This window comes from Pseudophryne corroboree, chromosome 4 (genome assembly GCF_028390025.1).
Source record: "Pseudophryne corroboree isolate aPseCor3 chromosome 4, aPseCor3.hap2, whole genome shotgun sequence".
Lineage (NCBI taxonomy): Eukaryota > Metazoa > Chordata > Amphibia > Anura > Myobatrachidae > Pseudophryne > Pseudophryne corroboree.
This window is the reverse complement of record NC_086447.1, coordinates 931,720,176-931,743,842: the sequence shown is the minus strand read 5'-3', so window position 1 is coordinate 931,743,842 and position 23,667 is coordinate 931,720,176. Positions and strand designations below refer to the sequence as shown.

Below are 23,667 nucleotides of genomic sequence, written 5' to 3'. Positions count from 1 at the left end.
CAGGAAAGCGTCCATGTTTCCTTTTAAGAAAAATCATCATTCCGGCCATTACCTTGGTAAAGACCCGGGGCGCCGTGGACAACCCAAACGGCAGCGTCTGAACTGATAGTGACAGTTCTGTACCAGGAACCTGAAGTACCCTTGGTGAGAAGGGCAAATTTGGACCTGTAGGTAAGCGTCCCTGATATCCAGTGACACCATATCGTCCCCTTCTTCCTGGTTCGCTATCACTGCCCTGAGTGACTCCATCTTGATTTGAACGCTTGTATGTAAGTGTTCAAATATTTCAGATCTCACCGAGCCGGTTGGCTTCAGTACCACAATATAGTGTGGAATACTACCCCCTTCCATGTTGTAAGAGGGGTACTTTGATTATCACCTGCTGGGAATACAGCCTGTGAATTGTGTGAGGGGGAGATGTCTCGAATTTCCAATGTACACCTGGGATACTACATGTAGGATCCCGGAGTTCCCTTGCGAGTGAGCCCCCTGCGTACTGAAACTCTTGAGATGACCCCCTACCGCACCTGAGTCCGCTTGTACGGCCCCAGCGTTATGCTGCGGACTTGGCAGAAGCTGTGAGGGGCTTCTGTTCCTGGGAATGGGCTGCTTGCTGCAGTCTTCTTCCCTTTCCTCTACCCCTGGGCAGATATGACTGGCCTTTGCCCGCCTGCCCCTATGGGGACGAAAGGACTGAGACTGAAAAGACTGTGTCCTTTTTTGCCGATATGTGATTCGGGGTAACAAAAAGTGGATTTTTCAGCTGTTGCCATGGCCACCAGGTCCGATGGACCGCCCCTTTATACGGCAATACTTCCACATGCCGTCTGGAATCTGCCTCACCTGACCACTGTCGTGTCTTCGTCTGGCAGATATGTAAATCACATTTACTCTTGATGCCAGAATGCAAATATCCCTCTGCGCATCACGCATATATAGAAATGCATCCTTAAAATGCTCTATAGTCAATAAAATCTTGTCCCTGTCAAGGGTATCAAAATTTTCAGTCAGGAAATCCGACCAAGCCCCCTCAGCGCTGCACATCCAGGCTGAGGCGATTGCTGGTCGTAGTATAACACCAGTATGTGTGTATATACTGTCATGATATTTTTCAGCTTCCTATCAGCTGGCTTCTTGAGGGCGGCCGTATCTAGAGACGGTAACGCCATGTTTTTATAAGCGTGTGAGCGCCTTATCCACCCTAAGGTGTGTTTCCCAACTCGCCCTTACTTCTGGCGGGAAAGGGTATACCGCCCATAACTTTCTATCGGAGGAACCCCACGTATCATCACACACTTCATTTAATTTATCTGATTCAGGCAAAACTACAAGTAGTTTATTCACACCCTACAAAATACCCTTATTTGTGGTACTTGTAGTATCAGAAATATGTAACAGCTCCTTCATTGCCCTTAACATGTAACTCGTGGCCCTAAAGGAAAATTACGTATGTTTCTTCACCGTCGACACTGGGGTCAGTGTCCATGTCTGTGTCTGTCGACCGACTGAGGTAAATGGGCGTTTTTACAAGCCCCTGACGGTGTCTGAGACGCCTGGACCGGTACTAATTTGTCCGCCGGCCATCTCATGTCGTCAACCGTCTTGCAGCGTGTTGACATTATCACGTAATTCCATAAGTAGACCATCCATTCCGGTGTCGACTCCCTAGAGAGTGACATCAACATTACAGGCAATTTGCTCCGCCTCCTCACCAACATTTTCCTCATACATGTCGACACACACGTACCGACATACAGCACACACACAGGGAATGCTCTGATAGAGGACAGGACCCACTAGCCCTTTGGGGAGACAGAGGGAGAGTTTGCCAGCACACACCAAAAGCGCTATAATGTATATAACAACCCTAGAAGGTGTTGTTTCTATATATGCGCTCTTAATATATCATATCGCCAATTTATGCCCCCCTTCTCTTTTAACCCTGTTTCTGTAGTGCAGTGCAGGGGAGAGTGGGAGCCTTCCTCACCAGCGGAGCTGATCAGGAAAATGGCGCTGAGTGCTGAGGAGAATAAGCTCCGCCCCCTTTTCGGCAGGCTTTTCCTCCCGGTTTTTTAATAACTGGCCTGGGTTAAAATACATACATATAGCCTTAATGGCTATATGTGATGTATTTATTTGCCAAATAGGTATTTATATTGCTGCCCAGGGCGCCCCCAGCAGCGCCCTGCACCCTCCGTGACCGTGTCAGTGAGCCGTGTGACAACAATGGCGCACAGCTGCAGTGCTGTGCGCTACCTCTCTGAAGACTGTGAAGTCTTCTGCCGCCTGTTTCCGGACCTCCGTTCCGCCGTCTTTCTTCAGCGTCTGTAAGGGGGATCGGCGGCGCGGCTCCGGGACGAACCCCAGGCTGACCTGTGTTCCGACTCCCTCTGGAGCTCAGTGTCCAGTAGCCTAAGACTTCAATCCTCCTGCACGCAGGTGAGTTGCCAGTCTCTCCCCTAAGTCCCTCGTTGCAGTGATCCTGTCGCCAGCAGGAATCACTGATTAGAAACCTAAAAAAAACCTTTACTAAATAGCTCCTTAAGAGAGCCATCCAGTTTGCACCCTTCTCGGACGGGCACAAAAACCTAACTGAGGCTTGGAGGAGGGTCATAGGGGGAGGAGCCAGTACACACCATGTGACCTAAAAAGCTTTTTAGATGTGCCCTGTCTCCTGCGGAGCCCGCTATTCCCCATGGTCCTGACGGAGTCCCCAGCATCCACTAGGACGTTAGAGAAAATATATGTTGCTGGCGCTGTAAACTATAACATATAAAGCACCAAAATGCCTGTGCCCCCCCCCCTTTTTTTTCTCCCTTGTTACTTGTAAGGAGCTTGGAGGTCCGGGCCAGCGTCTTTGCAGCGGCTGTGGGAGATAAAATGGTGCTGGTGAGCTGTGCGGCTAAGCCCCGCCCCTTACCGGCGCGCTGTAGTCCCGCTCAAATTTGAAATGATTTATACTGGCGGGGGTATCGTATGCGGTACCCGGGCACCGAATATGCCTCTTGCCAGTGAAAAAGACCCTCAGTAACTGCTGCCCGGGGCGCTCCCCCCCAGCGCCATGCACCCTGTGAGTGCCGTTGGTGTGTGGGAGCATGGAGCGCAGCGCGACCGCCGCGCTGTACCTCTGTTACTGAAGTCTTTTGCCGTCACTGAAGTCTTCTGTTCTTCTAATACTCACCCGGCTTCTTTCTTCTGGCTTCTGTGAGGGGGGTGACGGCGCGGCTCCGGGAACAAGCAGCTAGGCGCACCAAGTGATCGAACCCTCTGGAGCTAATGGTTTCCAGTAGCCTAAGAAGCAGAGCCCTTGAACTAAGAAGAAATAGGTCTGACTTCTCTCACCTCAGTCCCACGATGCAGAGAGCCTGTAGCCAGCAGGTCTTCCTGAAAATAAAAAACCTAACAAAATTCTTTCCAGAGAAACTCAGGAGAGCTCCCCTAGTGTGTGTCCAGTCTCTCCTGGGCACAGAATCTAACTGAGGTCTGGGGGAGGGGCCTAGAGGGAGGAGCCAGTTCACACCCAGTCAAAGTCTTTTTAGTGTGCCCATGTCTCCTGCGGATCCAGTCTATACCCCATGGTCCTTTTGGAGTCCCCAGCATCCTCTAGGACGTAAGAGAAAAGTGTATTATACAATGGCGCTGGGCACTCTAATCGTAGGTCTCTAATGCGCAGTGGTACCTCCCTGGGTTCACAAAGAGCCATTACGTCATCTTACAATCATTTCCTGAACGTTATCTTAACAAATAAACAAAACAAAGACTCGTAATACACAAGTACTATTCTTTACTCTGCGTCACATTTCCAAATACCTCATTCAGCTTCACGATCCCTCAATAAAAACAACAGGAATACACATTGTACATTGCAGAGCGAAAAAGCGATTTGCAATAAAACTCGCAGGCAAACTTTGGTTGGTTTAGAGTTTTAGGCAACGGCTTTCCAAAAAAAAAAAAAAAAAAAAAACCGCATCATTAATTTTTTGTTTTTTAAAGAAGAAATTGATCCAATTGCGGTTTTATCCAAACTGGAAAATAAACTTAAACTAAGAGTTATCTGGGGTGAAACAAAGATGCATTTGGAGAAAAAAGGGGGGGGAGGGGGGGGGGGAAGTTACAGTTAAAAATAATGCAGAACGGTTTTTGTATTACAGGTTAAATCTTTGCAAATTAAAGACCACACTAGAACATCTGGAGGGTAACGTGGGAATCCGTCCAGCTCACAACCCAGATACTGTAATGGTAAATTAGCTGAGAATTCATTCCTGCAGGTTCTAGTTTAGTTTTCTTGCCACATTGGGCTTTTAGTAAAATTAGCCCTTTAACATGCTACAGCCGCTACAGAGGCCAATTCACATTAGGACGGTCATTCAAAGAGTGCCCCCTAGTGGAACTTGAAGACATGTACAGCATGTGTTTTGGCCCCTTTAAATCAATGGAAAAAAAAAACAAAAAACAGAAAACCCCTGAGCACTATGGGAGACTGCAAATGTCTTACAAGCCAAGACAGGACACAGAGAGGGATATTAGGCGTTCAGCGTCCGTGGGGTAAGCAGCATTGTGTGTCTAGTAGTTCCACACCGACGTACACATTCGCATTCCTGACAGACATAAATAGAGGTGCACTGCATAGATCTGGCCCGTCACTGCTCCACCTCCTTCCTGATTTCCGCTATGTACGGGTGATCAGCGCCGTGCGCTATTTCCATTATAGTGATGGCCTGGTAGGGACAGATAGACAGACACGGTAAGTTATAGACAGGTCACGTTTCTATGGCTGCAGAACAATCGCAATAAAAAAAACAAAACCTTTACCAGCTGCCAGATCTGTGGCCGCAAAGGGCCCTTTTTGTCACCCTAGCCCTTTTTACGGTTTATCCCACCCCCCGCAATTTTAGATCCTCGGAAGGGTCTCTGTAACGTTAATCTGGGCCTGCGAACAAGTGTGCGCAGCGGGAAGAGTTAAACATCGCTTCATCGTCCATCATGCTGTCCTATTAGGACCACCCCCTTATTACAGCTCACCCTGGCTTTTCTATTAAACTACGGTCTCTGAAAAGGAGAAGGTGCGGGAGCATAGAGTCATTTTGTAAAGAGACTGAGCACCCCCCATCCACCCTCCAACACAGGAGCGGATCCTGCAACCGTGTCCTGTCCGAAACCCTTATCCCATCTACATAATTTAATCATATTTCACAAGAGGGTTTAGGGTGTAATCTACATGGAGCCACCTCCTTCATAGTGAGATCCTACAGGAGCTGGTAATTACCCCCTGTACAGGATCACCCCCGTATACGCCGTATGTGGACGCTGTCACTAAGGATATTGTGCGTTACTTTGAAATGAGCAGTAAATGGGTCACGTACCTTTTTCAGGGCCTTTATCCCAGACGTATTCTTTTCCAGGCCCATGTAAAGCCGCCCAAGCTTCAGCCACATGGAGGCCACATTCAGAGAGTACAGCGGGTAGTGCTTACTGGGAGACAGGACAGAGAAATCAGCACAAGACGTGTGGGTGTCGCCCATAGTAACCAATCAGATCTTAGCTCTCACTAATCTAGTACATGCTACTAAATGACAATTAGAATACTAGAATCTGATTGGCCGCTCCGGCCACATTTTGTAAATAGATTTTATTGGTTTTCCAACAGAAATGAGGATATTCAATCACAGTACCAAACAAAATAGAATAAGAACAAGTATGCAACAAGATTGCATAGAGGATCGAGACCCAAATATACATCGTTGTACAATATATCTGAAGCAAGGGGGATAATTATTGATATATCCCGCAAACCTATCAGAAAACAAACGATAGAATAATACAAGAGCATAATAACAATCAAAGTGGTACAGTGTAGCAATAATTGAAAACAAATAAGAGGGGGGAAAGACAAACAAGAAAAATATAACATATAAGGGAAGAGGGGTAGGGGAGGGGGAAGGGGACAAGAAAATGTCATCGGAAATCAGGGGTTCGTAACCGATTTAGATAGAACATCTATAATAGGTATACAGGAGAACCATAGTCAAGTATCGGCAGAAAGTCTCCTAAGCAAATTCCAGAAAGTATTTTTAAATAATTTGAGAATATGATTTTGTGACTATGTCGAGAGTGTTAATAAAAAATTCCCATTTATGGTAAAATTTCTCCGCACCATCATTAATGTCAGGAATAGTAGCCCTTCTCTCATAATACAATATATGTAACAATTTTTGTTTGACTTCCGATAGTGAGGGAGTAGAAGGACGAATCCAATGAATGAGAATACTTTTTTTGGCAATCGTAATAATTAATGTTAGTAATTGGAGTTTAAATTTCTTATTGGATCCTAAGTCCCAGGCCTTGAAATTGCGGGCCACATTTTGATAAAAATCCCCCTTATGAGTTGCACTGGGCGTCCTGGCAGCAGCTCACGGAGGGGACTTGAGCAGTAATCCACCATAAAGTCCTCAGGAGGACGCGTATCAAGCCTGGGAGAGAGATAAAGTACCAGCCAATCAGCTCCTAGCTGCCATGTTACAGGCTGCGTTTGAAAATTGACAAGAGCTGGTTGGTTGGTACTTTAATTATGTCACGCCAAGGTTTGATACATCTCCCCCTTAGAGAGGGGACATTGGGGGTCATTCCGAGTTGATTGCACAGCTGCTAAAAACAGCTAGCGTGCAAGCACATAGTCGCCGCCTATGGGGGAGTGTATTTTCGCTTTGCAAGTGTGCGAACGCCTGTGCAGCCGAGCGCTGCAAAATCATTTTGTGCAGTTTCTGAGTAGATCTGTACTTACTCAGCCCTTGCAATTACTTCAGTATTTTTTGGTGCCGGAATTGACGTCACACACCCGCCATCCAAACGCCCGGACACGCCTGCGTTTTCCCTACCATTCCCAGAAAACGGTCAGTTGACACCCATAAACACCTTCTTCCTGTCAATCTCCTTGCGATCGGCTGTGCGAATGGATTCTTCGTTAAATCCATCGCTCTGCAATGATCCGCATTGTACCCGTACGACGCGCGTGCACATTGCAGTGCATGCGCAGTAGAGACCTGATCGCAGCGCAGCGAAAATCGGCATCGTGCGATCAACTCGGAATGACCCCCATTATTCTATATTCCTCATGGGGCAATAATGGAGCAAACTCTACTGTAGGTGCCGTCATCTCTGCCCCCAAATATTACTAACATAAAAACAGAAAATGTAATGGTAGTATAGTCAAATAATGAGGCGATCCCTCCCGCTCATCTTTAGTTGTGGTTTTCCCCCCGTAATAGGAATGTTCCACTCCGGCCGTTCCCAGGTCCCACTGTAGCAGCAGTCTGACGCCACAGGGGCGAGAGTCACATCCCCGCCATGCAGTTTCGCTAACCGTTACGGTACAGTAATATCGCGGCTCTACGGCTGCAAAAGAAAATCTGCGCCACCTGCGGAGGAGAGTTTCCGGGCTGAAGGCCAATGGTTGCCCATCACAGACCTCACCCCACTCACCTCAAGTCTCACGGTTCCCCGTCCGTTACCCATTCCACTGACCCACCCAAATCCTGGGATTTACACTTTCTAAATTAAATTCCTCTTTGGATACGGTTATCCAAAGTCTTGCTAAATTATGAATGACATGTATCAGTATTATATTATAATCTCACTAATCGTTACACACAAGATGGCAGCAGCCACAGAATCGGAACACTTACCTGTATGGTTTGATGATTTTCTCCCCGTACTTTAAGGCTCCGTCCCAGTCCTGCATGTAGAGGCAGACCCCCATGGCCTGGTACATCATGTGTAACATATAAACGTTGCTCTCGGTGAACACCGTCCCCATCTTATCCATACTGAGCTCGCATATTTCCAGGAGCTCGCTAGGCGGTGGCACAGTTAAGGCGAAATACACATTGCCCGACAGAGGCTGAAACATGATGGGTGTCAATAGAACGAAACACACGCCCTGAGGGGACTAAAATGGATCAGATCTTTTTGGAGGACCCGCACCTGACCATTGGGTGCGGTGACTGGACCAGGAAATAGTCAGTTTGGTTCTTGGCCCACCAGGTGCAAAAAAACGTCAAAACGAAATGCAAAAGCAGCAGTGTGTTTCTGAGTCGCTGCAGCAAATTCCAGGGACATCAGTAGAGATTTGTTCCCGGTGGCCAGGCTTCGTGTCTTACATGGTATAGCATTGCCTTGGGGGTAGATTTACTGACCAAACATCGGCTGCGTTGACCGATAGTATTGGTTCCTGTAGCCGTTTTAATACTAGGTCAGGCTGGTTCAGCATTGATTACTGTTGTCATTTAAAACTACTGGTCAATAGTTTAAATGACTCACGAAGATTGTTGTTTGTATGTGGTACGGAAATTAGATTGTAAGCTTCACTGGGGCAGGGACTAACGTCATTTCATAAACATGCACTGTACAGCGCTGCAGAATAGGTTAGTATCAACATAACCAATATATAAGGTCCTGCTTAAAACCCTTAATATCTTAAAGGGTAATTCCATTAATTGCAGTTTTACCCCAATTAAATGAATTGTGCAATGTAACACACATCCTGGAAAAATGGGGTATGTGAAATGGGTCTTCTGCCTGTAATCTCTCGTTGAAAACTCAAATACCCTCTGATATCACTTGACAGATAGGTTGTGAATAAATGACCGTCCTTAGATACTAAAGCATGGTGTTAGATACTAACAGTTTGTTTCCATCATTACGCATGATACCATTAGATAGTTGGTAAATAAAAAAAATAAAAAATTCTGAGCAATGAGTTTTCAGCAGACAATTTCAGGGAGAATTACCACGTCCAGCAACAGGTGCTTTTCCAGGATGTTCTCATACACAGCACAGTGGTTCGAATTATAAAATGCCGGATCTCAAAGGCGTGATTCAGAGGTAGACTCGATGCTGATGTTTGCAGAGTTGAGACATTCTTTTCGTACTGTGCACACGAGAAAGTCACATTGCGCACGTTAGACTAATAATTAGAGACTGAGGTCGCAATGAGGAAAGTGATTGACAGTTAGTGTGTGTTTATAGGAGGTACCGGGGAGGAGGGGGTGGTCAAACGCAAGCATGTCACGATCTTTGGCCCTGATGTATATTCCCATCACCGTCATTCAGCCGGCTCTGCAGATCACCAAGCTATTATCAGTGCAACATAGAGAAAGGATATTTTTGAAGTGTTTTGCTCTCCGGAACTCCTCTACCACGTTCCGGGCGTACCTGACCATGTCTCGTATGGCCTGCGGACTGGGCGGATCCCCGACTTTCCTGATCTCCAATTTGGCTCCGTCCTGCAGGGCAACGGGAGGAGAAAGTCAGTAATTATCCAACTCATTTCTGTAGTTATTCTCAGGCTCAGAACGGAGAGTCTGGTTATATCACCGCTCGCTGTTCATTCACGCACAAGTCACAGACATGGAACCAACGTTTCAGATAAACGTTACATCATCAATCATTGTAATTCTTCCTACATAATAGGAACATCTTGAAAACGTATCTGAAACCATTCTCTAGAATAGATTCTTTTTCCAGGACTGGGTCACAGGTCCATTTGTCTGTGATACAAACGGCCACTCACGCCTCACCATCACCCCCGTATAAGCGGTCACTTTCCGCACAGTAACAGGGAGCCGCTCCAGTGCATAGTCCGCACCAACAGCAGGGAACGTTCCCCTCTATGGTTGGCACCGGGCTGCCAATTTCATAAATAGGGCAAGTGTAACAAAGCTGCTGTCTGCCACAAACCCCTCTTACGGCTTCTACTCTTGTACAGGAGAAGCAGAGAGTAGGTCTGATGGAGTCCTGCAGGTTGGGAAAGCCGCAGGCGCTCATGGACCGGAGGTGGGGGCTTAGTCCCTCTGTCCGTAGACAGCAGATAGTCCTTTTCTACACCTGCTGCACTATGGCGGACCCCCAGGTTTCATTTAAAAAGAAGATGTGTCTCTCTGGGAATGCGGAAGTGCGTTATGCAGATGCAGTGTGCGCTGCACGAATACGAGACAATACCATGGAATAACAGATGTGACATATAACACAGTCTGTATCGCCTGTATCTCCTGCTGTATCCGACCGGCAAATCCCTCTGCGTCAGACGAGTGAAACCATGGACAGCGCAAGTACAATGCAAGGAGAAAAAAATAAGAATTTACTTACCGATAATTCTATTTCTCGTAGTCCGTAGTGGATGCTGGGGACTCCGTCAGGACCATGGGGATAGCGGCTCCGCAGGAGACAGGGCACAAAAGTAAAAGCTTTAGGATCAGGTGGTGTGCACTGGCTCCTCCCCCTATGACCCTCCTCCAAGCCTCAGTTAGGATACTGTGCCCGGACGAGCGTACACAATAAGGAAGGATTTTGAATCCCGGGTAAGACTCATACCAGCCACACCAATCACACCGTACAACTTGTGATCTGAACCCAGTTAACAGCATGATAACAGCGGAGCCTCTGAAAAGATGGCTCACAACAATAATAACCCGATTTTTGTAACAATAACTATGTACAAGTATTGCAGACAATCCGCACTTGGGATGGGCGCCCAGCATCCACTACGGACTACGAGAAATAGAATTATCGGTAAGTAAATTCTTATTTTCTCTGACTTCCTAAGTGGATGCTGGGGACTCCGTCAGGACCATGGGGATTATACCAAAGCTCCCAAACGGGCGGGAGAGTGCGGATGACTCTGCAGCACCGAATGAGAGAACTCCAGGTCCTCCTCAGCCAGGGTGTGCCCCTGACCAAGTAGCTGCTCGGCAAAGTTGTAAAGCCGAGACCCCTCGGGCAGCCGCCCAAGATGAGCCCACCTTCCTTGTGGAATGGGCATTTACATATTTTGGCTGTGGCAGGCCTGCCACAGAATGTGCAAGCTGAATTGTACTACACATCCAACTAGCAATCGTCTGCTTAGAAGCAAGAGCACCCAGTTTTTTGGGTGCCTACAGGATAACAGCAAGTCAGTTTTCCTGACTCCAGCCATCCTGGAACCTATATTTTCAGGGCCCTGACAACATCCAGCAACTTGGAGTCCTCCAAGTCCCTAGTAGCCGCAGGTACCACAATAAGCTGGTTCAGGTGAAACGCTGACACCACCTTAGGGAGAAACTGGGGACGAGTCCGCAGCTCTGCCCTGTCCGAATGGACAATCAGATATGGGCTTTGTGAGACAAAGCCGCCAATTCTGACACTCGCCTGGCCGAGGCCAGGGCCAACAGCATGGTCACTTTCCATGTGAGATATTTCAAATCCACAGATTTGAGCGGTTTAAACCAATGTGATTTGAGGAATCCCAGAACTACGTTGAGATCCCACAGTGCCACTGGAGGCACAAAAGGGGGTTGTATATGCAGTACTCCCTTGACAAACTTCTGGACTTCAGGAACTGAAGCCAATCTTTTCTGGAAGAAAATTGACAGGGCCGAAATTTGAACCCTAATGGACCCCAATTTGAGGCCCATAGACACTCCTGTTTGCAGGAAATGCAGGAATCGACCGAGTTGAAATTTCTTCGTGGGGCCTTCCTGGCCTCACACCACGCAACATATTTTCGCCACATGTGGTGATAATGTTGTGCGGTCACCTCCTTCCTGGCTTTGACCAGGGTAGGAATGACCTCTTCCGGAATGCCTTTTTCCCTTAGGATCCGGCGTTCCACCGCCATGCCGTCAAACGCAGCCGCGGTAAGTCTTGGAACAGACATGGTACTTGCTGAAGCAAGTCCCTTCTTAGCGGCAGAGGCCATGAGTCCTCTGTGAGCATTTCTTGAAGTTCCGGGTACCAAGTCCTTCTTGGCCAATCCGGAGCCACGAGTATAGTTCTTACTCCTCTACGTCTTATAATTCTCAGTACCTTGGGTATGAGAAGCAGAGGAGGGAACACATACACCGACTGGTACACCCACGGTGTTACCAGAACGTCCACAGCTATTGCCTGAGGGTCTCTTGACCTGGCGCAATACCTGTCCAGTTTTTTGTTCAGGCGGGACGCCATCATGTCCACCTTTGGTCTTTCCCAACGGTTCACAATCATGTGGAAGACTTCCCGATGAAGTCCCCACTCTCCCGGGTGGAGGTCGTGCCTGCTGAGGAAGTCTGCTTCCCAGTTGTCCACTCCCGGAATGAACACTGCTGACAGTGTTATCACATGATTTTCCGCCCAGCGAAGAATCCTTGCAGTTTCTGCCATTGCCCTCCTGCTTCTTGTGCCGCCCTGTCTGTTTACGTGGGCGACTGCCGTGATGTTGTCCCACTGGATCAATACCGGCTGACCTTGAAGCAGAGGTCTTGCTAAGCTTAGAGCATTGTAAATTGCCCTTAGCTCCAGTATATTTATGTGGAGAGAAGTCTCCAGACTATATCACACTCCCTGGAAATTTTTTCCCTGTGTGACTGCTCCCCAGCCTCTCAGGCTGGCATCCGTGGTCACCAGGACCCAGTCCTGAATGCCGAATCTGCGGCCCTTTAATAGATGAGCACTCTGCAGCCACCGCAGAAGAAACACCCTTGTCCTTGGAGACAGGGTTATCCGCTGATGCATCTGAAGATGCGATCCGGACCATTTTTCCAGCAGATCCCACTGAAAAGTTCTTGCGTGAAATCTACCGAATGGAATCGCTTCGTAAGAAGCCACCATTTTTCCCAGGACCCTTGTGCAATGATGCACTGACACTTTTCCTGGTTTTAGGAGGTTCCTGACTAGCTCGGATAACTCCCTGGCTTTCTTCTCCGGGAGAAACACCCTTTTCTGGACTGTGTCCAGAATCATCCCTAGGAACAGCAGACGTGTCGTCGGAAACAGCTGCGATTTTGGAATATTTAGAATCCACCCGTGCTGTCGTAGAACTACTTGAGATAGTGCTACTCCGACCTCCAACTGTTCTCTGGACCTTGCCCTTATCAGGAGATCGTCCATTTTCTTTGAAGAAGAATCATCATTTCGGTCATTACCTTGGTAAAGACCCGGGGTGCCGTGGACAATCCAAACGGCAGCGTCTGAAACTGATAGTGACAGTTCTGTACCACGAACCTGAGGTACCCTTGGTGAGAAGGGCAAATTGGGACATGGAGGTAAGCATCCCTGATGTCCAGGGACACCATATAGTCCCCTTCTTCCTGGTTCGCTATCACTGCTCTGAGTGACTCCATCTTGATTTGAACCTTTGTATGTAAGTGTTCAAATATTTCAGATTTAGAATAGGTCTCACTGAGCCGTCTGGCTTCAGTACCACAATATAGTGTGGAATAATACCCCTTTCCTTGTTGTAGGAGGGGTACTTTGATTATCACCTGCTGGGAATACAGCTTGTGAATTGTTTCCAATACTGCCTCCCTGTCGGAGGGAGACGTTGGTAAAGCAGACTTCAGGAACCTGCGAGGGGGAGACGTCTCGAATTTCCAATCTGTACCCCTGGGATACTACTTGTAGGCTCCAGGGGTCCACTTGCGAGTGAGCCCACTGCGTGCTGAAACTCTTGAGACGACCCCCCACCGCACCTGAGTCCGCTTGTACGGCCCCAGCGTCATGCTGAGGACTTGATAGAAGCGGTGGAGGGCTTCTGTTCCTGGGAATGGGCTGCCTGCTGCAGTCTTCTTCCCTTTCCTCTATCCCTAGGCAGATATGACTGGCCTTTTGCCCGCTTGCCCTTATGGGGACGAAAGGACTGAGGCTGAAAAGACGGTGTCTTTTTCTGCTGAGATGTGACTTGGGGTAAAAAAGGTGGATTTTCCAGCTGTTGCCGTGGCCACCAGGTCCGATGGACCGACCCCAAATAACTCCTCCCCTTTATACGGCAATACTTCCATGTGCCGTTTGGAATCTGCATCACCTGACCACTGTCGTGTCCATAAACATCTTCTGGCAGATATGGACATCGCACTTACTCTTGATGCCAGAGTGCAAATATCCCTCTGTGCATCTCGCATATATAGAAATGCATCCTTTAAATGCTCTATAGTCAATAAAATACTGTCCCTGTCAAGGGTATCAATATTTTCAGTCAGGGAATCCGACCAAGCCACCCCAGCGCTGCACATCCAGGCTGAGGCGATCGCTGGTCGCAGTATAACACCAGTATGTGTGTATATACTTTTTAGGATATTTTCCAGCCTCCTATCAGCTGGCTCCTTGAGGGCGGCCGTATCTGGAGACGGTAACGCCACTTGTGATAAGCGTGTGAGCGCCTTCATTTAATTTATCTGATTCAGGAAAAACTACAGGTAGTTTTTTCACACCCCACATAATACCCTTTTTTGTGGTACTTGTAGTATCAGAAATATGTAACACCTCCTTCATTGCCCTTAACATGTAACGTGTGGCCCTAAAGGAAAATACGTTTGTTTCTTCACCGTCGACACTGGAGTCAGTGTCCGTGTCTGTGTCGACCGACTGAGGTAAATGGGCGTTTTAAAGCCCCTGACGGTGTTTGAGACGCCTGGACAGGTACTAATTTGTTTGCCGGCCGTCTCATGTCGTCAACCGACCTTGCAGCGTGTTGACATTATCACGTAATTCCCTAAATAAGCCATCCATTCCGGTGTCGACTCCCTAGAGAGTGACATCACCATTACAGGCAATTGCTCCGCCTCCTCACCAACATCGTCCTCATACATGTCGACACACACGTACCGACACACAGCACACACACAGGGAATGCTCTGATAGAGGACAGGACCCCACTAGCCCTTTGGGGAGACAGAGGGAGAGTTTGCCAGCACACACCAAAACGCTATAATTATACAGGGACAACCTTATATAAGTGTTTTCCCTTATAGCATCTTAATATATAATAATATCGCCACATAAAATGCCCCCCCTCTCTGTTTTAACCCTGTTTCTGTAGTGCAGTGCAGGGGAGAGCCTGGGAGCCTTCCTAGCAGCGGAGCTGTGTAGGAAAATGGCGCTGTGTGCTGAGGAGAATAGGCCCCGCCCCCTTTTCGGCGGGCTTCTTCTCCCGTTTTTCTGACAACCTGGCAGGGGTTAAATACATCCATATAGCCCCAGAGGCTATATGTGATGTATTTTTAGCCAGCATAGGTACTTTCATTGCTGCCCAGGGCGCCCCCCCCAGCGCCCTGCACCCTCAGTGACCGTTGGTGTGAAGTGTGCTGAGAGCAATGGCGCACAGCTGCAGTGCTGTGCGCTACCTCATGAAGACTGAGAAGTCTTCAGCCGCCGATTTCTGGACCTCTTCTCTCTTCAGCATCTGCAAGGGGGTCGGCGGCGCGGCTCCGGTGACCCATCCAGGCTGTACCTGTGATCGTCCCTCTGGAGCTAGTGTCCAGTAGCCTAAGAAGCCAATCCATCCTGCACGCAGGTGAGTTCACTTCTTCTCCCCTAAGTCCCTCGATGCAGTGAGCCTGTTGCCAGCAGGACTCACTGAAAATAAAAAACCTAATAAAACTTTTACTCTAAGCAGCTCTTTAGGAGAGCCACCTAGATTGCACCCTTCTCGGCCGGGCACAAAAACCTAACTGAGGCTTGGAGGAGGGTCATAGGGGGAGGAGCCAGTGCACACCACCTGATCCTAAAGCTTTTACTTTTGTGCCCTGTCTCCTGCGGAGCCGCTATCCCCATGGTCCTGACGGAGTCCCCAGCATCCACTTAGGACGTCAGAGAAACAATTGTGTAATATATGGGGAGAGATAAAGTTAGGGAAAGTCTAAAAATCACCCGACGCTTAAAGAGAGATAAGGTTCCATGTACTAAGAGTTAGTACTGATTGTGCGATCACCACCCACCAATGATCGGAGGCCCCTAGAATTGTGAGGCCCTGGGCAGCTGCCTCATCTTCCTCTATATCTGCCTTACCACATAGGCCAGAATCTCCCAAACTCCGTCGGAATAGTCAGGTTTTAAGGATATCATGTTTGAGCACAGGTGACTTAATTAGTACTTCATTCACTTTGATTTAACCATCTGGACTCTGGCATGAATATCCTTAAAACCTGGCCTATAATGGCGGCGTCTGAAAACCACTGATAGACTTTAGTTATAATTTACCCCATAATACGGACAATACACTCTCAGCATCACGCACACGGCAGGGAGACAGTGCATCCCTATCAGCATCACGCACACGGGAGAGACAGAGTCCATCACTCTCAGCATCACGCACACGGGAGAGACACAGTCCATCACTCTCAGCATCACGCACACGGGAGAGACACAGTCCATCACTCTCAGCATCACGCACACGGCAGGGAGACAGTGCATCCCTATCAGCATCACGCACACGGGAGAGACACAGTCCATCACTCTCGGCATCACGCACACGGAAGAGACACAGTCCATCACTCTCAGCATCATGCACACGGGAGAGACACAGTCCATCACTCTCAGCATCACGCACACAGAAGAGACACAGTCCATCACTCTCAGCATCACGCACACGGGAGAGACACAGTCCATCACTCTCAGCATCACGCACACGGAAGAGACACAGTCCATCACTCTCAGCATCACGCACACGGGAGAGACACAGTCCATCACTCTCGGCATCACGCACACGGAAGAGACACAGTCCATCACTCTCAGCATCACGCACACGGGAGAGACACAGTCCATCACTCTCAGCATCACGCACACAGAAGAGACACAGTCCATCACTCTCAGCATCACGCACACAGAAGAGACACAGTCCATCACTCTCGGCATCACGCACACAGAGGAGACACAGTCCATCACTCTCTGCATCACGCACACAGAAGAGACACAGTCCATCACTCTCGGTATCTCGCACACAGAAGAGACACAGTCCATCACTCTCAGCATCACGCACACAGAAGAGACACAGTCCATCACTCTCGGCATCACGCACACAGAAGAGACACAGTCCATCACTGTCGGCATCACGCACACAGAGGAGACACAGTCCATCACTCTCAGCATCACGCACATAGAAGAGACACAGTCCATCACTCTCGGCATGACGCACACGGGAGAGACACAGTCCATCACTCTCAGCATCACGCACACGGAAGAGACACAGTCCATCACTCTCAGCATCACGCACACAGAGGAGACACAGTCTATCACTCTCAGCATCACGCACACAGAAGAGACACAGTCCATCACTCTCAGCATCACGCACACGGGAGAGACACAGTCCATCACTCTCAGCATCACGCACACGGAAGAGACACAGTCCATCACTCTCAGCATCACGCACACAGCAGGGAGACAGTGCATCCCTATCAGCATCACGCACACGGGAGAGACACAGTCCATCACTCTCAGCATCACGCACACAGAAGAGACACAGTCCATCACTCTCGGCATCACGCACACAGAGGAGACACAGTCCATCACTCTCGGCATCACGCACACAGAAGAGAGACAGTCCATCACTGTCGGCATCACGCACACAGAGGAGACACAGTCCATCACTCTCAGCATCACGCACATAGAAGAGACACAGTCCATCACTCTCGGCATGACGCACACAGGAGAGACACAGTCCATCACTGTCGGCATCACGCACACAGAAGAGACACAGTCCATCACTCTCGGCATCACGCACACAGAAGAGAGACAGTCCATCACTCTCGGCATCACGCACACAGAAGAGACACAGTCCATCACTCTCGGCATCACGCACACAGAAGAGACACAGTCCATCACTCTCGGCATCACGCACACAGAAGAGACGCAGTCCATCACTCTCAGCATCACGCACACAGAAGAGACACAGTCCATCACTCTCGGCATCACGCACACAGAAGAGACACAGTCCATCACTCTCGGCATCACGCACACAGGAGAGACACAGTCCATCACTCTCGGCATCACGCACACAGAGGAGACACAGTCCATCACTCTCAGCATCACGCACACAGGAGAGACACAGTCCATCACTCTCAGCATCACGCACATAGAAGAGACACAGTCCATCACTGTCGGCATGACGCACACAGAAGAGACACAGTCCATCACTCTCAGCATCACGCACACAGGAGAGACACAGTCCATCACTCTCGGCATCACGCACACAGGAGAGACACAGTCCATCACTCTCGGCATCACGCACACAGAAGAGAGACAGTCCATCACTCTCTGCATCACGCACACAGAGGAGACACAGTCCATCACTCTCAGCATCACGCACACAGCAGAGACACAGTCCATCACTGTCTGCATCACGCACACAGAAGAGACACAGTCCATCACTCTCAGCATCACGCACACAGAAGAGACACAGTCCATCACTCTCGGCATCACGCACACAGGAGAGAGACAGTCCATCACTCTCGGCATCACGCACACAGAAGAGAGACAGTCCATCACTCTCGGCATCACGCACACAGAAGAGAGACAGTCCATCACTCTCGGCATCACGCACACAGCAGAGACACAGTCCATCACTCTCTGCATCACGCACACAGAAGAGACACAGTCCATCACTGTCTGCATCACGCACACAGAAGAGACACAGGCCCTCATTCCGAGTTGTTCGCTCGTTATTTGTCTTCGCATCGCAGCGATTTTCCGCAAACTGCGCATGCGCAATGTTCGCACCGCGGCTGCGCCAAGTAAATTTGCTAAAAAGTTTGGTATTTTACTCACGGCTTTACGAAGATATTTCTTCGTTCTGGTGATCGGAGTGTGATTGACAGGAAGTGGGTGTTTCTGGGCGGAAACTGGCCGTTTTATGGGAGTGTGTGAAAAAAACGCTGGCGTTTTCGGAAGAAAAAAACGCGGGAGTGGCTGGAGAAACGGGGGAGTGTCTGGGCGTACGCTGGGTGTGTTTGTGACGTCAAACCAGGAACGAAACTGACTGAACTGATCGCAGTGGCAGAGTAAGTCTCGAGCTACTCGGAAACTGCAAAGAAATTTCTGATCGCTATTCTATTCGCAATTTTGCGAATCTTTCGTTCGCTATTCTGCAAAGCTAAGATTCACTCCCAGTAGGCGGCGGCTTAGCGTGTGCAATGCTGCTAAAAGCAGCTAGCGAGCGAACAACTCGGAATGAGGGCCACAGTCCATCACTCTCGGCATCACGCACACAGAAGAGACAGTCCATCACTCTCGGCATCAGACACACAGAAGAGACACAGTCCATCACTCTCGGCATCACGCACACAGGAGAGACACAGTCCATCCCTCTCAGCATCACGCACACAGAAGAGACACAGTCCATCCCTCTCGGTATCTCGCACACAGAGGAGACACAGTCCATCACTCTCGGCATGACGCACACAGAAGAGACACAGTCCATCACTCTCGGCATCACACACACAGGAGAGACACAGTCCATCACTCTCAGCATCACGCACACGGAAGAGACACAGTCCATCACTCTCAGCATCACGCACACAGAAGAGACACAGTCCATCCCTCTAGGTATCTCGCACACAGAGGAGACACAGTCCATCACTCTCGGCATGACGCACACAGAAGAGACACAGTCCATCACTCTCGGCATGACGCACACAGAAGAGACACAGTCCATCACTCTCGGTATCTCGCACACAGAAGAGACACAGTCCATCACTCTCGGCATCACGCACACAGAAGAGACACAGTCCATCCCTCTCGGTATCTCGCACACAGAAGAGACACAGTCCATCACTCTCGGCATCACGCACACAGAAGAGACAGTCCATCACTCTCGGCATCACGCACACAGAAGAGACACAGTCCATCACTCTCGGCATGACGCACACAGAAGAGACACAGTCCATCACTCTCGGTATCTCGCACACAGAAGAGACACAGTCCATCACTCTCGGCATCACGCACACAGAAGAGACACAGTCCATCCCTCTCGGTATCTCGCACACAGAAGAGACACAGTCCATCACTCTCGGCATCACGCACACAGAAGAGACAGTCCATCACTCTCGGCATCAGACACACAGAAGAGACACAGTCCATCACTCTCGCCATCACACACACAGGAGAGACACAGTCCATCACTCTCGGCATCACGCACACAGGAGAGACACAGTCCATCACTCTCGGCATCACGCACACAGAAGAGACACAGTCCATCACTCTCGGCATCACACACACAGGAGAGACACAGTCCATCACTCTCAGCATCACGCACACGGAAGAGACACAGTCCATCACTCTCAGCATCACGCACACAGAAGAGACACAGTCCATCCCTCTCGGTATCTCGCACACAGAGGAGACACAGTCCATCACTCTCGGCATGACGCACACAGAAGAGACACAGTCCATCACTCTCAGCATCACGCACACAGAAGAGACAGTCCATCACTCTCTGCATCATGCACACGGAAGAGACACAGTCCATCACTCTCAGCATCACGCACACAGGAGAGACACAGTCCATCACTCTCGGCATCACGCACACAGAAGAGAGACAATCCATCACTCTCGGCATGACGCACACAAAAGAGACACAGTCCATCACTCTCAGCATCACGCACACAGAAGAGACAGTCCATCACTCTCGGCATGACGCACACAGAAGAGACAGTCCATCACTCTCGGCATGACGCACACAGAAGAGACACAGTCCATCACTCTCAGCATCACGCACACAGAAGAGACACAGTCCATCCCTCTCGGTATCTCGCACACAGAGGAGACACAGTCCATCACTCTCAGCATCACGCACACAGAAGAGACACAGTCCATCACTCTCGGCATCACGCACACAGAAGAGACACAGTCCATCACTCTCAGCATCACGCACACAGGAGAGACACAGTCCATCACTCTCTGCATCACGCACACGGAAAAGACACAGTCCATCACTCTCAGCATCACGCACGCGGAAGAGACACAGTCCATCACTCTCAGCATCACGCACACAGAAGAGACACAGTCCATCACTCTCGGTATCTCGCACACAGAGGAGACACAGTCCATCACTCTCAGCATCACGCACACGGAAGAGACACAGTCCATCACTCTCAGCATCACGCACACAGAAGAGACACAGTCCATCACGCAGACACCATATATAAAACACAAGCTGGGGGGGTAGAATTAATTTAATAAAATCACACAATATTCCACTCACCTGTTTTTCCATGCTTCCTTCATTGGCCGAACATTCATTTCTGATTGGTCGAGCAATCAGAGGAGGAAAAAATAATAATAATAAAACCCGGGATTGACTATTTTTGTTGTTGTAAAGTAGCTCTTCAGAGAAAACTAAAAAGCCCTTCACTACAGCCTGGCCACTGCGCTCCATAAATTGGCCGACGTGTGTCAATTTCCCTCATGGTGTACAGCTGTTCCAGAATGTCTCACAATTATCGCTGCACACAATGTCCCCAATCTAAAATGTGTGAATCGGGGATTCCAGACATAGGATGGTTCAAGTTCGTAAAGTGGCCGCAGAGTACCCGAAATTAATTGTATCATTCCTTACATCTAATTTCTGCCCACGCTTGATATGGAACATCTATCTGATTTGGGTTGATCTACGGGTGTACACAATGGCCCTTCCGAGTTGTTCGCTCGCTAGCTGCTTTTAGCAGCATTGCACACGCTAAGCCGCCGCCCTCTGGGAGTGTATCTTTGCTTAGCAGAATTGCGAACGAAAGATTAGCAGAATTGCGAATATAAAATTCTTAGCAGTTTCTGAGTAGCTCGAGACTTACTCCTACACTGCGATCAGCTCAGTCAGTTTCGTTCCTGGTTTGACGTCACAAACACGCCCTGCGTTCGGACAGCCACTCCCCCGTTTCTCCAGACACTCCCGCGTTTTATCCTGGCACGCCTACGTTTTTCCGCACACTCCTAGAAAACGGTCAGTTTCCGCCCAGAAACACCCACTTCCTGTCAATCACACTACGATCACTTCAACGATGAAAATTCTTCGTTCGGACGTGAGTAAATCTACTAAATTTTGTGCTAAATCACTTAGCGCATGCGCACTGCGTACCATGCGCATTTTCGTCTTAATCTCTCAGTTGCGAAAATCGGCATCGAGCGAACAACTCGGAATGACCACCTATATGCACCTCTGGAAATTGGGGTTCAGACAGGTGCGGCGGCATTGTGTGTACAAGGTACATGACGTACCGACATGGCGGTTCTACCTTTTGCTTTGTGGCGCACTCCTTGCAGTCACAGCTGAAAAAATACGCATCTTTGAGTCGGTCATTCCGATCTTCTGCAGGATACAGTAAGTCAATGTAGCTGGTAAATACCTAAAGAGAAAGAATAAACATAACCCATTAGCAGGATTCAAAGTTCACCGTCTGCTACGGAGGCCGCCATGTTGTGGGAGGAGCCAGTATTGATGAGAATGCAGCCTAGCCTTGCGGCCAATCACGGAGGTCGCTGGTACCTGGGGAATTAAAGGCCTCATCCTCACAAATATTGGCATTCCATTGTGCCCTATAATGCTTATTCTGCATTGTTGTATAAGCCTTAGCGATATATCAATAACGTTATACAACCCGGCTGTAATTAATTAATTAGTTTCCCTATTCTGAGTGTTTTGTAACTCTAATAGGACGTAGCGCCATGACATTTAGCGTGTATACTATCAATGGCACAGGGAGAATAATTTGTTTAAAAATCTGCCAGCAGGGGAAAATATAGCGCCGTACACCGTGAAATGCAGAGAAACGTGAAACTAAAAACTTAAGGTTTATTTTTCCTTTTTGTAAAAACTGAAAAAGAAACTGAACTAAACTCAGGCCCCAAAGGACAGAGGACTCGCTCCGACAGCCCCAAATCCACTCGCAGTGGCGGAGGAGATTGTGGATGACCAATTTATGCTAATTTTCTGCCCACTTAAGTGCCGTGCGCAATTTCTTGTTTTCGGAATTAAAATCTCAGGTCAGTTTCTTTTTCAGTTATTTACAAAAGAGGAAAATTTAAAATTTAAAATGTATATTTCAGATATCTTAGTTATTGGTACCCGTTCATGCATTTTACCCTGTTTCACCCTACTGGCCAATTTTAGAGCTAAATATTCCTTCTCACATGATCTTTCTCCCCGTGCCTAGAATCGTATACTTACTAAATGTTGTGGCGTTCGCCTGTTCGTTAGCACAGAAGACCGTTCAGAATATGAAAACTTTAATTAATGCTACACATTATTTATTTTTTTAATTACACCTTAGGGTGTACACAGCAATGCAGAACAAGTATTGCAAGCGCAACAGAATACACTGGCAATATACAAGTAACATTATATAGTATAGCAGATGATAGTTGGACACTGTAGATGAAGCTTTGAGCCACTAGGGGGCCCCCCAGGATAAGGTAACGTTACACTGCGGCAGCTGCTGGGCCCCATCACTCAGTGTAATGAATTCCTGGAACCCCGGGCGTGCATACATTTATATAAGAGGTCTATTTGATTAAACGTTTATAGCCCTTTCGGGGATCTTATCAAGATTCCGAGCAGTAACCAGACTTCCACAAAGACGGGAGATGAGGGGATCGGTGCCAAAATACATCTTGGTATCAACGCAGTCATGTGTCTCCTGATAATCTGACGACTGGTTGCGGCTTTGTGCGATACCATGCCCCCCCCCTAGCCGGGGCTCACGGCTCCCATGTAACACGCCAGCTTACTTCCTCCGGGCTATACTGCGCCCTATAGGTCATGTCTTTATATAGCCAGAACTCCTGAAGGCGCTTTCTCAGACTCCGGAATACCACAAGGATGAGCTCAGCACTGGATGGCACATTGCACATATTTCTGGGCACAGGCGCCGATGTTTCTACACGTGCCGGAGC

The 23,667-nt window shown here is 48.7% G+C and overlaps 1 protein-coding gene across 1 annotated transcript in view; it reads right to left on the bottom strand.

The window, feature by feature from the left end:
- Window positions 1-3,764: 3,764 nt before the first annotated feature.
- SMYD2 (SET and MYND domain containing 2) overlaps window positions 3,765-23,667 on the bottom strand; it is a 76,125-nt gene continuing 56,222 nt past the window's right edge. The window contains exons 8-12 of the mRNA XM_063919080.1: window positions 22,011-22,121; window positions 9,161-9,281; window positions 7,683-7,857; window positions 5,364-5,472; window positions 3,765-4,718 (exon numbers count right to left, since the gene is read on the bottom strand). Of these exons, the coding sequence (XP_063775150.1) occupies window positions 4,641-4,718; window positions 5,364-5,472; window positions 7,683-7,857; window positions 9,161-9,281; window positions 22,011-22,121 (594 nt within the window). The 3' untranslated portion in view covers window positions 3,765-4,640. The remainder of the gene's footprint in view (window positions 4,719-5,363; window positions 5,473-7,682; window positions 7,858-9,160; window positions 9,282-22,010; window positions 22,122-23,667) is intronic.